The 17,928-nt window shown below is 50.3% G+C and overlaps 1 protein-coding gene and 1 pseudogene across 1 annotated transcript; both read right to left on the bottom strand.

The window, feature by feature from the left end:
- Positions 1–2,040: 2,040 nt before the first annotated feature.
- On the bottom strand, positions 2,041–3,534 carry LOC147959948 (uncharacterized; annotated as a pseudogene).
- Positions 3,535–3,744: 210 nt separating this feature from the next.
- LOC147959947 (uncharacterized) lies at positions 3,745–4,983 on the bottom strand. The gene has a single exon (XM_087533057.1). The coding sequence runs from the start codon at positions 4,981–4,983 to the stop codon at positions 3,745–3,747; it is 1,239 nt and encodes a 412-aa protein (XP_087389183.1).
- Positions 4,984–17,928: the final 12,945 nt, after the last annotated feature.

Below are 17,928 nucleotides of genomic sequence, written 5' to 3'. Positions count from 1 at the left end.
GCACGATGCACATATGCGACCTACACATAGTACTCCCTCCGATCATTTTTAGTCTGCATATAAGTTTTGTCTGAAGTCAAAGTATCTCTACTTTGACCAAATTTATAAAAAAAAAGTATTAATGTTTACGATGCCAAATCAATTTTGTTAGATTCATTATGAAATGTAGTTTCATGGAATATATATTTGGTATGGTAGATATTGATATTTTTCAATATATATTTGATCAAACTTTGCAAAGTTTGACTTGACCCAAATCTAATATGCGGAGTAAAAAGGACCGAAGGGAGTACATGCACAAGCAGCAAAACAACACGTGGGCAAAAAGGAAATTGCATAAACCATCATCTGTTTTTTGCGAGTGCATAAACTATCATCTATTAGAGTAGATTTTGCACACAATATATACTCTTCAGATTTATTAAGAAATATATGTTGCTGTAATCCTTTGCGGCTAGCTTTAATTGATCGTTAACTGTGTTGACATAATTTCTGATGAATGGATCCCGCTTATAAGTGCACATGTCGCAAAAAAGAATAATCACATGAGCTGGCCAATAAAAAAATGTCGATATTCACTGTTTTAGTTGCTCATTGTATATTTTTAAAAACTTAACATTTAAAAATTTGTAGAACTCAGTAAAACATATAAATACCAAGTACTTTGAGAACCTTTTAGCTTATTTGGATCACATGTTTTGGAGATATCGGCAGCTTGTTGGCTCAATTGATCTTTCTCTCCAAAATTCAAAATTTTCAAGAGGTGCAAAAAAAAAACAACTCTCTACCCTACGTCTCATATCATAAGATCTTATTATATCGAAAATACGAAGGTGAACATGGGTGCGCGCGCACCCACGTGAATAGTAAATTCATAAAAAATATTAGAGAAATAAAAAACTGAAATGTCGCCGTATGAAACTTAGTCGATCATTCTACTCATGTGTGAAGTTTTTTGATGTAATGACACCCATGGTACTCTTAGTGACGAAAATACAAATGCGACCATACTATCATTAAACAGTGTTTTTTAATATATCTTCAATTTTATCATTTTTCCCAGAATACCAGGGATGTGATTTCTTCGTGAAACTTTATATGCGAGTATACCGGTTGACTATGTATATTACAAAAATAAATTCAGATTTTTTTTATTTTTTCTAGCATTTTTTTGAATTTACTATTCATAAAAAGGTGTGTGCGCACCCATGTTCATCAAATCCGCGTCCCTTATTATATCTAATATACTCACATATTATATGTAAAACTTATATTATGGGACGGGAAAAAAGGAGAGAGTAGTAAACAAAATATTGATCTGGAATAATCATTTTTTCGCGAATACGCAAAAGCGCGTATCATTTCATTGATAGGAAGGGGGGGTGGTACAAGAGAGCCTTTTTAGGGTGGGATGCTCAGCCCACATTGTTATATACATACACGCCTATGCGAGCAAAAGATTGAGTCCGCGAGCACCAGCTCGAGCCCAGGTCCGGGCCTCGTCTTGAATAGACGCCAACAGCCTCGAGATGGAGGGGGTATCGCCGTCGAACACGCAGCGGTTGCGGTGCTTCCATATGCACCATGCGGTAAGCGTGGCTAGCGTGGCAAGGCCCTTGCGAAGGCCAGGGGGGATCCGGCGATGGTCGTTGTGCACCAGGTGAGGAAGTCTTCGTCTCCAGATGGAGGGTGGGTGGTGGCGCGCACCTAGGTGAGTACATCATGCCAGATTTGCCGCGAGAAAGGGCAGCCAATGATGATGTGCTGCCTGGTCTCCTCGGCCTGATCGCAAAGGACGCAGCGATCGTTGTGCGGCAGGCCATGCCGGGCAAGTCTAGCTGCGGTCTAGCAACAGTCCAGGTCGGCGAGCCAAGTGAAGATTTTGACTCGCAGGGGGCCCCATCATTTCCATGCCAGGCGCCAGAAGGGGGCCGGGGTGGAGCCAGCGTACAGGGCTAGGTAGCAAGACTTGGCCGAGTACTTGGCATTCGCAGTCCACCGCCATTTCAAGCATTCGGGGGAACTGGATAGCGCAACCGGCTATAGAATTCTCCACAGGTTCACATAGTCGGTGGGTGCACCAGGTGTCAGGGCACCGCGGAGATCAGCGATCCAGCTACGATCATGGAGCGCCTCCGCGACCGTGCGTTTCTGCCGGCGTCGTGGGACAAGGGGAAGTAGGGAAGGGGCCACGTCAAACACAGTCTGGCCATTGATCCAGTGGTCTGTCCAGAACCGGCAGGTCCGGCCATCGCCGACTTCCCAGGAAGTCGCGGCCCGAAAGATAGCAGAGGCGTCGGGGTCGCTCGGGAGATGAAGATGTGCCCAAGGTCTGGTGGGGTCGGTGCGTTGGAGCCACAACCAGCGCACACGCAGCGCAATGCCTTGGCGGTATAGGTCCTTGATGCCGAGGCCGCCGAGCTCGACAGGGAGGCAGACTCGCTGCCAGTTGACGGGGCCATGCCCACTCTAGGTGTCCTTCCTGCCGTGCCAGAGGAACTCTCTGATGATGCGATTGACCTGCTTTAGCACTGGAGAGCAGATGGCGATGGCGACCATGATGTGTGAGGGGATTGCACATAGCACATGGCGAACTAGGGCAAGGCGTTCACCACGGGAGAGGAGAGTTGTGCGCCATGTTGATAGCTTCTTGGACAACTTTTCAACGATGGGCAGCAAGGAAGACGACGACGGCTTCCGCACGGAAAGGGGGATGCGGAGGTAGATGATGGGGAAGCTCAGCACGGCGCAGGTCAGCTCGCTCTGGATGCGTGCGATCTCCTCTTCCCCATGGTGAATGGGCGTGGCCGAGCACTTCGAGAAGTTAGTGCAAAGCCCGGATGCCGCCCCAAAGACTCACAGTAGCTCACGGATGACCCGTAGGTCACGGGGGGGGGGGGGGGGGTGGCAGAACACGACGATGTCGTCGGTGTAGAGAGAAATGCTCGATGCAGCGTGGCGGGCCGTGAGACGTTGCAGAAGTCCACGCCAATGGGCATGCACAAGTAAGGAGTCGAGGACATCGATGGCCAGCGTGACTAGCATCAGGGAGATAGGGTCCCCTTGCCGCAAGCCGCAGGCGAGAGTGATCGGGGGGCCGGGGGACCCGTTGATGAGGACGCGCGTGCTGGATGTGGAGAGCAGGATGGTGATCCATTCGATCCAGCGCCTACCGAAGCCCAGGTGATGAAGGACGTCGATGATGAAGGGCCAGGAGACCGTGTCAAAAGCGCACGCAATGTCCAGCTTGAGGAGCACCCTAGGTGCCCGCATGTTGTGAAGTTGGCGAGCAGTCTGCTGGACAAGCATGAAGTTATCATGCACATAGCGACCGGCGATGAGCGTGCTCTGGTTAGTGGACATGAGCTGGCTCAGTCGGGGAGCGAGTCGAAGCGAGAGGACTTTGGCGATGAGCTTATCAATAAGGTGGATCAAGATGATAGGCCGGTAGTCCGAGAGAGCGGAGGCGTCTTGTTTTTTTGGCATGAGGGTGATGAGGGCCTCGTTGAGGCGCTGCAGGCTGCACCCGTTCATGGAGTAGAATTTTTCGAATACCTTGCAGATGTCAGCTTTGATCGTGTCCCATCAAGCAACGAGGAATTCCGAGGTGAAGCCATCGGGTCCCGGAGCCTTTCCGCGGGGGAGCGCCCGCACTGCTCCGATGATTTCTTCTTTTGTGAATGGATGCTCAAGATCAGCAAGGTCGAAGGACCGGTCATCGATCTGGTCGAGGTTGAGGGAGAACTATCGAGGTGAATATGATCCAAAGAGGGAGGAGAAGTGGTGGAACGCAGCTTCAGCCATGCCATGGTCGTCATGGACAGTAGCGTTTTCAGTCCGCGGGGAGAAGATGCGATTCTTGTGCCGCCTGTGGGCTGCATGGATCTTGAAGAACGTAGAGTTGGTGTCACCCTCTTTGAGCCATCTGAACCTGACCCGCTCGCGGGCAATGTACCTCTCAAGAGAGGCCAGCCCCAGATAAGCGCGCTTGAGATTTCTGCGCAGCCATGTTTTCGAGGGGGAGAGAGGATGATAGTCTTGCGCTGCATCCAGTCGAGCAGTGAGCTCACGCGCAATCAAGAGCTGGAGCGAGACGTGACCGATGGTACGCGCACCCCAGCTCTGGAGGCGGCGCGCAGTGTGCTTTAGGCGGAGATAAACACGCCGAAAGGGGTCCAGGTCGTGAACGCCGGACCAAGCATCGGCCACAATCTCCTGGAAGCCATCGAGTTTGGTCCAGAAGCGCTCGAAGTGGAACCGTTTAGGGCCTGCCTGGAGCGGGGAGCAATCCAAGAACAGCGGGCAGTGGTCTGAGACAGTTGTGGCGAGGCATCGGAGATGGGCATTAGGCTGGAAGGTGTCCCAGTCGGAAGTGCATAGGAATCTGTCGTTGCGCACGAGGGTAGGGGAGTCTTGCTCGTTGGACCAAGTGTAGCGATGGCCATGCATGTAGACGTCCCGAAGCTCCATGTCCGTGATGAATTGGCGGAAGCGACTCGAGGTGCGTCTATTGATGCGCCCATTGTTCTTATCTTCAGCTGAAGAGACGAGGTTGAAGTCACCTCCAAGAAGCCAGGGGCCGGCACAAGTCTCACGGGTCTCCTGTAAATCTTGGAGGAATGCAATCTTGTCGTCATCCTCCTGCGGCCCATAAATGCCGGAGATCCACCAAGGGTGTGCTCCGGTGGTGGTAGAAACAAGGGCGGTGACATGGTGTTGCCCAATGTACGGGCTGGAAATGGAGAGCTCGTTGCGGTTCCAAGCTAGAATGTTGCCGCCACGGGTGCCAATAGCCGGTAGGGAGAAGAAATCAGTGAAGCAAGGGCCAAGGGTCTCGAGGACGAGTGGCAGGGAGACCGTATCGAGCTTGGTCTCTTGGAGACACACGATGGTGGGGGAGACCGAAGTGACAACGGAGCGAACAACATTACGTTTGGTCAGACCGCGGACGTTCCAAAACACAATCTTAGGATTACAATCCATAGGAAGAGGAGGACGGTCCCTAGGTAGAGGCAGAACGGAGCTAGTTCGCGGCGATGCCTCGCGCCGCCGTCGAGGGGGGGTCGCAGGCGGCCAAGGTGCCGGCGGGGATGTGCCAACTGTAGTAATCCGCAAAGGCCTGGACAACATCCTCCGCAAGGGGCTGCTCAAATAGCTTGTCGTAGCGTTCCATGGCAGCAGCGGAGATGGGCTTGCCATCACGTACAAGGCCGAGCCGAAGCAGCAACACCCTCTTGGCCTTTGCTTCAGAGTTCAATCCACGGTCGTTCTTAGCGATCCGATGGCTCCTCCTTGGGGTGAAGTTGGGCGGGAGCTCCTTCCTCCTTCTCTTGGGGCCCGGGGTGGGAAGAACCGGTGTGTCGCGGCATTGGATCACCAAGATGAAATCCTACAGAACGCAGCCGTCAGGGGCAGTCGAAGCAGTGCCTGTATGGTCCAGCGAGGCCGGGGCCAGCCGGGTCCTGCCACTTGGCAGGAATGGGGTGGCCGCCGCCGACAGCTGGCTGGGGGAGCGCGTGCAACCCGTGGGGGATGGTGGGGCTGGCGACAGGGATGCCTCTGGATCTGTCCCGATCTGTTGTTGCACCCGGGGGGAGGGCGGGGCCACTGTGCCGGAAGGCGCCTCGGGATCTGTTTCCGCACGCAGCGAATCAGGGGGAGGGTAGATCGCACCCTCCTGATCCGCTGATCGCCCGTTGGTCGGGGAAGCATGGCCTAGTCCGCCATCCACCTTGTCCTGGAGCGGGGGTGGGTCCAAGGAAGCCTCGCGAGCTGTGCGGCCAGGGGATGGATAACCATCAGAGTCTTGGTGGGGCCAGTAGGTCAGCAGCAGTGGCGCAGGAGCGGGCCACGTGGGCCCAGCTGGGGTGGGAGACCGGATCGCACCATCGGATCGGTGGTCAAGGCGGCTTTTTCCGGAGCCAAGGCGGCTTTTTGCATGGGCCCGGGGAGGTGCGTCAGCGTGCAGCGGGTGGGCCCCCAGGATCCCATGCCAGTCTGCCGGTGGGGGTGGATGATGGTGCCGCCGGCGAGAACACGGACCGGCGCCGGAGTTGCCGGGGCCAGGGGGTGCCGGCGCGCGTCACCAGAGTTTCCGGAATGGCGCGGAAAGTCATAGTGGCGCGGCCAGGCAGCGGGGCACGGCGGCGATGGAGGCACGTCGAAGGGGTTGCTGTCGTCAGAGGGGGCGGCGGCGGTGCCGGAGCAGGCAGGCGGAAATCCGTGGAGCGTGTCACGTGGATGGTCACTGGATAACGCAGGACCCCCAGCGCGAAGCACTCGGTGACGTCGGGGTTGGCGTCGGGGAGCACCGCGTCCTGCTCCAGGAGGTAGAGATCAGAGGAACGGGGAATCGTGTCTGGGTTGGGAGTCCACGCCGAAAGCCGGAACACAGACATGTCGGCACCGCTGCTGGTCTCAGGGGCAAGCTCGTCCACCTTGCAGAACGGCGCGAGCAGGGTCACCGTGGACGAGCGGTGCCAACCGTGCTTAGGAATGCCAAAGATCTCCAAGTCGACCTTGAACCGGAGAGAAATCTCCTGGGCGTCGGCGAGGCGGCACCAAGGATGCATGAGAAGGCGGAACCGCGGTCCACGAGCGATGCCGGCAGCCACCCGGGCGCGGTCCTCCATGTTCCTGAACCGGATCAAAAACTGCGTCGGGCCGCGTCGGTGGACCGAGAACTCATCAGCGGGGATGTCGAAGCGCCCGCTGACCAGACCCGTGACATCAGTGTAGGAGACACTAGTGCGGCGGCCGGCAACCGTGGCGACCAGGGCACGCTGGAGCGCGATCTCGGCGGCGTTGATCTCGTCGGAGCGCTAGAGGAAGCACGTTGCGGTGGCGGGACGGAGGGAGGGGTGGCCGGACATCACGGTGGGGGTGCCCGAGGAGGAGGAGGCCGGAGCAGAGGACGGCGACGATGAGGGCCGCGGGGGTGGCGCCGTAGGCGAGGGCGAGGGAGATGGCCATGGTGGCGGAGCCGCGGCCAAGGACGTCGATGAGGAGCGCGGGGAGGGGGCCGGCGACGGGGTCAGTGAGGCCTGCCCGGAGGACACGGGGAGGCCGGAATCGTTGACGCAAGGCACCGGGGAAGGGGGCGCCGTGCGTGGCCACTTGGCCGGACCCGGGCCAGGGAGGGAGGCGCGAGGCACGGTGCAAGCACGCGCCTTGTGGCTGAAGAACCTGCATCACCGGCAACGGATGTCCTTGCGGCAGTCCACGAGCGGGTGGCCGGGGGAGAGACGGCGGGGGCACCCGCCGCTGGTCGCGACCGGGGAACGGGGATGCGGGGGCGCATCGGGGCGGCGCGGACGTGGACGAGGTTGGCGCGGGCGTTTCCTGCGGTGGTCCCGGGCCACCTGCCACAGCTCTTCCGGCGGCGGGGTGACGCGGTGGACCTCTGACCGCGGTCCGGGCCGGCGAGGCTGAGTGAGGCCGGCCTGCAGGTCGCCAGCGGGAGGGGTGGGGGAGGCGAGGACGGCGTCGCGGTAGGAGGACGCCACTGAGCCAGATCCGGCGGAGGAGGGGCTGCAAGCCAGCCAGCGCGGCACCGGGTGCAATCCGCCGGGGGGAGGAGGGGAGATGTCCATCAGGGAGGGGAGCCGGGGCCGGGGAGGCGGCCGCCGAGGGGCTGTGGGTGGCCGCCAGGGCCGGAGTGGCCACCGGCGCGGCTAGGCACGGGGGCTGTGGCTAGGAGCGGGGGCTATTATCACACCTGCGTGAATGAATTGTTCTCAATCATTTTAGCTCGTTTTAACCATAATTTTAGGAGACATTAGAAGTTCAGTTAACCAGAACCGACTTATATGACATTTTTTTTGGAACGTGCACTTAGAAGCAAACCCACCAGTTAAGAATCATGTCAGCATAATTAAACAATGGATTGTAGCTGTCTACAACAAATTAGACTAATAGATTGTGTTTTGTACAACAACCTTGCGAAATAGGTGTTCTGTACAAATTTGTCCACAATAGTAGAAAGGCTCCGCCATGCCATACCGTACACTATAATGGCATCTCTAATGCTGACTTTCAAACAATCCGCGACCGTTCACACCACGCGATCCGATATCTTTTGCTATTCAACATGGTTATATTTCTGTCCGCAGTTCAATGTGAACGTGTTTTTCTTCCAAACCGAAGATAAAGTGCGGGATTGCAGGTGTACGAACCGCTGACACACCCGCTCCTGATTATCTTGGCCCACCAAAACCCTCCACTCGCGCCCACGTGCTTTCCTGCTCGGTGCCAGCTGCCTGCATTCATGTAGTTGTAGAGCGGCCGGCCCAGAGCGAACGTGACCTCTCACTGTCGGCATTGAAGCGGTATGCTGGCCAAGAGAGCGCCGTCCGGTGCACGTGCGGCTGAACATGCCTCCTCGCCGCATTCAAACGGGTACAGACCGTCCGTCCTCCTTCATTAAACATGCATGTATGCCGAGAAAACTACTCCGGACACACGTTCGTTCATGAGCCGCCCATCATTAAACACAACGTCGGTTGGCTCTGGGCGTCCACGCACTATTTTAAACGATGCCATACGCCCGCAAAAAATCGCACCACACCTCCACTCCCATCTCCTCCTTCCATCATTTTCTCCACTCTTCATGATATTCGACGAGCAGGAAGAGGAGTTCTCTGGCATAAAAGCCGACTGGGTGGCCTGCTGAGCCCGTAGGATACAAGTCAGACAACTCCCTGCTCCACCTCCCTTGCTATTGCAGGCCAGCTTGCGGAGGCAACTTCCCTAAGTTGGCGCGTGGCTCGGCAACTCACCGCTCCAAGCCAACTCGCCGAGGAGTGGAAGTTGCTCCAGGCTGGCACGCATGGGAGCACGGTGGCACGGGCATCGTGGCTTCCGTGGACGAGGCCGTGTCATACCGATCACCCCGTGCCTACGACCATGCCATCCGCCGTCAACGTTCATGAAACCACACCCAGCCAATGGAGAAAGAAGTCGGCTTCGCAGAGATCGACAAGGCGGCGGCCAACACATCCACACTGGTTGCCATCATCGAGGAAAAGTAGAAGATGGGAGCCCGCTGTCGCTTGGGTCCCATGAAGGTCACCGTCGAGGCGTCGCCGGCATACACAGTGGGTGTCTTGCCCGCTTCATAGTTCATCGTTGTCCCCCACCCCAAAAACCAACTTTGGTTTGTGCTTCACGAAAGCGGAGGACACCCTTCCCCTCCGGCTAAAGCATATCCCTCTGGTGCCACTCCCATGAGTGGCACAACCGAACATGGGGAAGCAGAGGCTACTCTTGGTCTTTTCCCTGAAGCATATACCTTTGGGGCTCAAGGAAGTCCGATGTACGGGCTGCAGGACATGGGGAAGACAATGGAGATCCACCGTGGTCGGCCATAGACTAGTTTAGGGTATCCGTGTTGTGGGAATGGATATCCGCCGACGCCAACAGTAGACTAGTTTTACATTAGTCCGGTATAATTTAGTTAAAATTGTTCGAAATGTAAATGTTCTTTTCTGGTTTGTATGAATATCATACGGTTTGAATGTAGTTCGTCCGTTTTGTTTAACCAATGTTTGAATTGTATGCGGGTAGCGTTGGATAGCCGGCTCTCGCATCCATTTTCCTGAACAGGTGTTGACACCAGACTTTTGCATGGCAAAAAATCAATTAATATGGCCTTAGATGAAAAACTTTTCAACAACAAAGTTCTTCGTCTCGTCAAAATGGATGATTTTGGTAGTCTTAATCTCGGGTCGTATGCAAAAGTTACAGGCAAAATTGTGTGTTTCATGAGTGCATGGTCGGATCATCCGGGTTGAGATACGGATCATCCGGCCGAAGGCCAAACGAGTGACGCAAACAATAGAAGGTTTTACCACGAAGCTGGATGATCTGGGAGGAGTCACGGATGATATGGATAGAACTCGGACGATCCGAGCAATAGTCTGAACATGTGGACAACTTTTCCTATTGCAGACTTTAGAAAACAACCCGATACCCCCTAAAGATGGCCTCAGATCGAAAAGTGTTCAACGGCAAAGTTGTGCGCCTCATCGAATTTGTTGATTTTCATATAAATATCATCTTAATCTGAGGTTGTATGCAAAAGTTACAACCCGATAAACATGCTGCTATAAAAAATATGGGCTTGGCCGGATCATCCGGGCCTCGAGATCTAGCCCAGAGGTCGTGAGTAGTCCATATTTTGTTTGGTTTTGATGATTTGGACGACATGCCAAGTCCTTTTTTTGTACGAGAAGTTCATCCGCCTCTTATATAGACAGAAGGTGACGGCCGATTAAACAACAACACACAATCGACAAAACTCATGTACTTTTTACCCTAGTTTTTACATCACTCCCTTGTTACTTCTCTCTTATTCTTCGTTCATTCTTCGTATTGAAGGGCAGTGATCCTCGAGGCTCTAGGGGCACGCGAATCGACCTAGGGCAGCCCATAGTCGCCGCGCATCCAGACGGGGTCCCTCCCGGGCGTGTGGGGTTTCGGGTCTCGAAAAGCATCCGCCGGATTGCTTGCGTACCGCGCTTCCGGACAGGTCTCCTTCACATGAGCTGGGGTGCATCACCATCGATGTTGGAGCTATAGGGTGATGCGTTCATGTGCGAACACACTTTTTGGCGACTCCGCTGGGGAAGAAAGATCAAGAATCATCATCAACCATGTCTAATAGCCCCAAGCCATCAGAAGTTGACGCCGATAACATCATTAAGTCTAGTCTTGATGAACTATCGGAGGAACATCGCCAAGCCTACAAAACGCACAAGAAGGAGTGTGAAGAGGTTTTTGAGGCGCTCAAGAAGAAGCACGAGGAGGAGGATTTGGAGGCGTTTCTTGCAAGTTTCAAGAAGGACCGTCAAGGCAACATCACTCCCGTTGGAAATGTCAATTCCCTTCCTCTCATTGACGAACAAGATGAAATCACTGTGAACAAAGTTTTTTCTCCAAAGCAAGTGGCTATTGTCGGTGTCAAAATCGGCGGATCTCGGATAGGGGGTCCCGAACTGTGGACCTTGTATCGATGGGGAACAATAGACGTAGGACACAATGTTTACCCAGGTTCGGGCCCTCTTTAAGAGGTAAAACCCTATGTCCTACTTGATTATATTGCTTGTGTATAAGGGGGTTACAGAGTAGATCTACCACGAGATCAGACAAACTAATTAAACCCTAACTGGTAGGATGGTGATTGTTCTCCTGGCCTCTACGGACTAAGCTCCCTGGTTTATATAGACACCAGGGGTGCTAGGGTTTACAGATAATCGAATACAAAGGAAACATCGGATCTTCCATCTCGCCTTGGGGTGTACTCCAAGGTACAAAAGGCCTTCGGTCCGGATACAATACGGCCCACCAATCTGGCCCATAAGAGACAAGCCAGCCTCCCGAGGACTCCCTAATCCAGGACTCCCTCAACTGTGATTGAAAGTCTTGTTAGTAAGGGTAATGTGATGACATACAATTCTTTCGTAGCAAGTTCTAATGCTCAGAAAAATATGCCTCCGTCATCTAGTGGTACTATTGGTATATCTGAAAACCCTAGTCCAAGTTTACCTATTTCATCGGCACCTCCTATGTAAAATGAAAGTGCAACTAATCCCCAGGTGGTTTTGGTAATTCATAACAACATATAGCTCATTGAACTAATATCCATTCAAGATAAATATTTCAGGAAGTTCGATGAATGGCATGGCATGGATTAGAGATGTGGACCCCTCAAAATGCGAAGTACATATATTGGAAAAGGCTCAAAACTCTCCATCTTTATTTTAGTGATCCAAGATCACATTGAGTCCATAGGAAAGCCAATACTATTAAAAGGGGATGAGGTGTTGCTTAATGGCTTGCTTGCTCAAATGCTTAGTGATATTGCTCCAAAACCCTCAGCCGCTTTCTCCATCCAAAGAGTGAAGCTAAGCTCAAGCGAATCAAGCCAACTTTTGGTATGTTGCTTTCCAAATATGCAATCAAGCGGTCGGTTCTAGCTCTAATCGGACATCACCTTCAAAGCGTTCAAGACCACCTCCGAAGCAAGAATTTCAACGCTATGCCAGGCATATGGGTCCTGGGCACCACCACCGTGGATGTTGCCACCCCTATGCGCCATATTACATGGGAGACTTTAATGGAGGTTGGGGGCAAGTCCCAATGGCTCCTTATGCTTTTCATGTGGGGTAAGCAGCACCTAGAAGGCCTACTCGCAAGAGGCTTTATTATCCCACACAAGACCGTTCGAGCCATGGTGCTAATCGGCCAACAAAAATTTCTCCACACAGGGTCAATAAAAAAGTGTGGCGTGTTAAGTCACCTAATGCGGAAATTTCAGAATGCGACAAGCAAAAGAAGATCAAATCGATTGTTGGTAATCCGACTAATTCTAATGGTGTTATGCTTATTGTTCAGCAGGGTTCCATGGCTAATGATCATGAGGCTAGCACAAGCAAGGCCAAACCTACAGATCCCAAATATACTTAACCTAAGTGGTGTCCTCCCGGTTTAACTAAGACCATGAAAAGGAGATTACAACGCATGAGGAACTGTGAGAAGGTAGAGCACAAAGAGGAGAAGTAAAGTGACGAATTGTTCAATGAAATTCGGCCCATGGCACTCACAAAACAAGTGTGGCAGCCTAAACAAAAAGAAAACGCAGATGCTTCTACATTAGCTACACCAACACCTACACCACCAAACGAGGATGATGCTACCACTATTACATCGTTCGCAACACCCAAAACATTCCTTTCAATTAAGGAAACTTCAAGTCCAATATACACTGTGGGAGATGAAGATGAGATGGTGGATTACGAATCTACGCCGGTTCGGGAAGGTATGGATATTAATATGGTGTATTACTTACATACCGAGTTTCATGCTATAGGTGAAGAAGGGAAGGTGGCCCAGCTGGATTTTAGTCCTAAGAATCTTCGAGAAGTCAAAAGAACCAATGAAACACTTGAAGCCATTGTACCTCAAAGGTCATATTAATAGATCGTTGGTTGCTAGGATGCTCATTGATGGTACTGTTGTGGTAAATCTTATGCCCTATTTGGTCTTCAATAAGTTGAGGTTACATGATCATGCATTGATGAAGACCACTATGATACTTAATGGATTTGAGGATAAAGAAAAGGCAGAAACCAAAGGTGTGATGTGCATGGAACTTATTGTGGGAAGCAAAACTTTGGCCACCACATTCTTCATCGTAAAGTTAACCAATGTGTGCCATCTACCATGCATCAATTCTTAATACAATGGGTCAATGATGAAGTAGAAGTCATTCACATGGATAGTTCGGCTTGTGTTGCTTTGGCTGATGCATTGGTGGCTTGGAATCATCCCGTTGTTACTTGCTTAACAGGGCGTGGCCTCTCAGAGTTTGATTTCCTTAGTGATACAAGGAATGGGTTCATTCCCACCTATTTAAAGCCGATTGGTGGTAATCAGTTCCAAGATATGATGTCAACAAGAAGTTCAAATCAATAGTTGATATAGAATTATCGCCCTAATCATAAACATGGCCGATATATAATTATCGCTCTAAGCATATAAATGGCCGATGGAGTGTTGACATCGTCCTTAGAGTGAAGAGGGTACAAAATATTTTTTGACACGCTAGCTTTGCAAAAAAAAAAACAGGGGGCATGTGTTAGATTTTTGCATGGCCAAAAACTCAATTAAGATGGTCTCGGATGAAAAAAGTTTCAACAACAAAGTTCTTCGTCTCGTCGAAACGGATGATTTTAATATAAAAATCATCTTAATGTGAGGTCATATGCAAAAGTTACACGCAAAACTGCGTGTTGCAGCAATGCATGGCTGGATCATCCGGCCGGAGACGGCCGAGTGACCTAGACAACAGAAGGTTTACCACGAAGCCGGATGATCTGGGAGGAGTCCCGGACGATCCGAGTAAGAGTTCGGATGTCTGGACAACTTTTCCTAATACAGATTTTAGGTAACGGCCCGATACCCCCTCAAGATGGCCTCAGATCAAAAAGTGTTCAACAACAAAGTTGTGCGTCTCCTCGAATCCGTTGATTTTGATATAAAAGTTGTCTTCATCCAAGGTCATATGCAAAAGTTACAGCCCGATCAATGTGCTGCTGCCAAAAATATGGGCTTGGCCGGATCATCCGAGCCTCCAGATCCTGCCTGGAGGTTGCAAGCAGTCCGTGTTTTGTTAGGTTTTGATGATTTGCACGGCAAGATAAGTTTTTTTTTTCTTACGGAAAGTCCATCCGCCTCTTATATATACAGGAGGTGACGGTCAATTGAACAACAACACACAATCACAAAACCCATCTACTTTTTTATCCTAGTTCGGTTTTTAATCGCTCCCTTGTAACTTCTCTCCCGTTCTTCGTTCATTCTTCATATTGAAGGGCGGCAATCCTTGAGGCTCCAGGGGCGGGCGAACCGATTTAGGGCAGCTCGTAGCCGCTGCACGTCCAGACAGGGTCCTTCTCGGGTGTGCAGGGTTTCGGGTCTTCAAAAGCACCTGCCGTATTGTTTGCGTACCGTGCTTTCGGATGGGTCTATTTTGACGTGAACTGTGATGCATCACCCTCGATGTTGGAGGTACGTGTGCGACAACAGGCCTCCCAGTCTGCGGATGGATGCGGGAGCAAATTTGTTGGTCAGCGTTGAAGATGCCATACGGTCAATTTACCATTTCACCCCCGGCAGAAGAAAGAAGGATAGCTAATAGTAAAAGAGAGAGACGGAAAGCTGAAGGCTTGACCACCGTCTTGTTCAGAGAGCTGCGGCTTGGGTGAAAATGGACAAAACTGACCCTTTTTCAAAAGTTCAACACAAAATGGCCTCATTCTGAATTTTTTCACAAATTGGCCCTTTTGCATGACGCCCGGGCCTAGTGCGTCATGCTAGATAGCATGACGCCCCGGGCTAGGGCGTCATACTATTTTGCATGACACTCTAGCCCGGAGCGCCATGCTACATTTCATAACCATGACGCCTTAGGTCGGGGCGTCATGCTCTTTAGCACGACGCCCTAGCCCCGGACGTCATGTAAAAGAAGGCCATTTTGTGAAATATTTTTAAATTAAGATCATTTTATGTTTAACTATCAAAAAGGGCCAGTTTTGTTTATTTTCACGCGGCTTGGCATCTGTCAAACCGGACCTGACAGTTTTGAGGAGATGGAGGAGGACGGGAAAATGGGCCTCACTGGACGGCTGACACGCGCGGGCGCGAGCGAGCGACGCAAAAGCCGAGACGCACACAGTGCAACGCGAATACCTCTGACCTTGACTAATCCACTAGCGTGGAGTACTACTGTGTCACGGCGATCGATTTCCTCGAAAGCGCCGATCTTTTAGTTTCATGTGTCCACTGTCTCTGCCCTGTGATGCAGGGACGGTACTAGTAGTATACAGTAGCATCTAGCATGGACCGTGTAGTACGGTGAGAGGAGAAAATTGCTCGAAGCCAAACCACAGATCTCTACTGGAGCGATAATGAAACCTCTAGTGATATACGGAGTATTAGCGGTTTGCAAGAAAATGATGACATCCTGGTCACTCTGTGACTTGCGGGTTTGCCCAGGCTTTCGAAAGTTTCTTGGCACGCTACATCGACGGAAGGTTACGATACTTTGAGGTAAATACATCAGGAGTCATAGAACTTGCACGCCACGGTCAGTTTGGTGCATAAACTTGTAAAATACGTGTTTCTGGTCATCAAACTTACACAGACGTTCATATACTGTCACATTCTATGTACGCAGACGTATCCGTGGCCTATGTGGCATGCCAGCATGGCCAGGGCCCACTATAAACCCGCGACGCATGGTAGATTTGCAGGCTTTTTCTTTATTTACGTATTATGCACCTATTTTTTAACTTCTTAAGCCCCTAAAATAAAATGATTTTTTATTTACGTATAAAGCCCTTAAAATAAAATGGAAAAATAAGGGATGGTTCGGTTACGAACTAGGGACGTGCCCCTACTAGGCTTGGGTTAACAACCATCAAACCGATGATCATTCATGTCTAGGTAGCACAAATAATTTTTATATCATATAAACACGGCTGAAAAATCAATTTTACAAGAAATGTAACCCCAAAAAAGGGAGCACCGTAGCTCGACTATGTGACCTCGTGGTCAATGTTAACTAAGATTACCACTGGGTTTCGAAAACACAAAATATCCAAATGGGATAAATATTTTTCATGTTGTTATTCCTTCTTGTTCTATGTAAGAAAAAAAATTATATTCTTGTGTTTGTGATATTTAATAAATGTTTATGTGTTACAAAAAAAGGTGTGTGACATTTAAAAAAATGTTTAAACATTGTAAACCACATTTGTGTAAATTAAAATGATACGTTGCATTTAAAAAATGTTCGTGCATTCCAAAAAAACTGGTCATGACATTTTGTAAATGCCTATACAATGTATAAAACTGTTTGTGTAGCTTGAAAATGTTTCGTACCATTCAAAAATGTTAAAAACATAGTTGATTTTTTTTTCAAAACTTGTATTTGAAAAAAATGTTAATCATATGTTTAAAAAGTATTAAGCATATACTTTTTAAATACTCATAACATAGATGTATACTGGAGTATTTAAAACATCAAAACATATGTGCATCATATGGAGTATATGTTTCAATACACATAAGTCTCAAAACTTGTATTTGAAAAAATGTTAATCTGGACGTGCTGTGTTGATTAACATTTTTTCAAATACAAGTTTTTGAAACTTTTTAAAATGTCGCATACCTTTTTTTAACACATAAATATTTTTTAAATGTCACAAGCACAAAAATATAAATTGTTTTCTTACATCTGGACGTGTTGTGTTGTCGGTGGTAATCTTAGTTAACCTTGACCACAAGGTCACATGGTCGAGCCACGGTGCTCATTTTTCCGTGTTACATTTCTTGTAAAATTTATTTTCAGTCAATGTTTATATGATACAAAAATTAGTCGTGCTATATAGACATGAATGATCAGTAATCTGGTGGTTGTCCATGTGAGACTATTAAGGCACGTTGCAGCTTCAAAACCCCATATCGCTTGTTTTCTCATTTTATTTTTAGGGGCTTAATACGAAAATAAAAAAAGTCAAAGGCTTCTCTGCAGATCTAGATGCTACAGCGGATGACAGTGGGCCCTGGCCACACTGGAATGCCACATAGGCCATGGATACGTCCGTGTACATGAAATGTGACCGTATATGAACGCTCGTGCAAGTTTGATGACAAGAAACACCTATTTTACAAGTTTGTGGACCAAATTGACCATCGCGTGCAAGTTTTATGACTTCGGGTATATTTACCTCATTTTCCTTTCTTACACCGCACCTAGTCGTTTTTCCTTTTTTACGCCTACCAAAATCCCTAAATATACTCGGTCTGACGGCGGCCGGGGATAAATTATCTTCACACAAAGGTCTTCTTGTGGCCGGCTGGCAACTCGCCTGAAGCTCCCTTGTCGATGGCGCGACCTCATAGACGAAGAACTTGACCTAACGGCCACCCCGCGTTGCACCCCATACTGGAGAGGTGCACCTTATAGATGTCGCTGCGCATCCTGTACTTGTGGATGATCAGTCGGTGAAGAATGGGATGGGCACGAAGAGGCTGCAGTTGACGACGAGGAAGTCAATGGCGTCGGGGCTGATGCTCGTCTGGGCAAGTAGGTCGTCAATGGCAGAGAAGATGACGAGCTCCACGTCCTCGTGCGAGGCCTCCAAGTTTTGGTATGGCAGGATGAAGTGGTGCGCCGGGGACAGACACGTCTCCTTCCCAAGCCCGGACCGCTCCAGCAGCCACGTCATGAAACGGATGATGCGCTTGTCAATCGAGGCCCCCTCAATGAAGGTGACAAGCTTGGCGTGCTTGAGGAATGTGCCGAAGGGGACGCGGTGGCTGGGCTTGGTGCGGAAGCAGGCGTAGTCGACAAGGTACACGAAG

This window comes from Triticum urartu, chromosome 7A (assembly GCF_056163025.1).
Source record: "Triticum urartu cultivar PI428250 chromosome 7A, HENAU_Tu73, whole genome shotgun sequence".
Taxonomy (NCBI): domain Eukaryota; kingdom Viridiplantae; phylum Streptophyta; class Magnoliopsida; order Poales; family Poaceae; genus Triticum; species Triticum urartu.
Note: the sequence above shows the minus strand (reverse complement) of the source record. Positions and strands in the feature narration are given on the sequence as shown.

What these genes read in the sequence shown, in the direction of transcription:
- LOC147959947 (XM_087533057.1), bottom strand. Translation starts at nt 4,983, where the DNA reads ATGGATTGTAATCCTAAGATTGTGTTTTGGAACGTCCGCGGTCTGACC.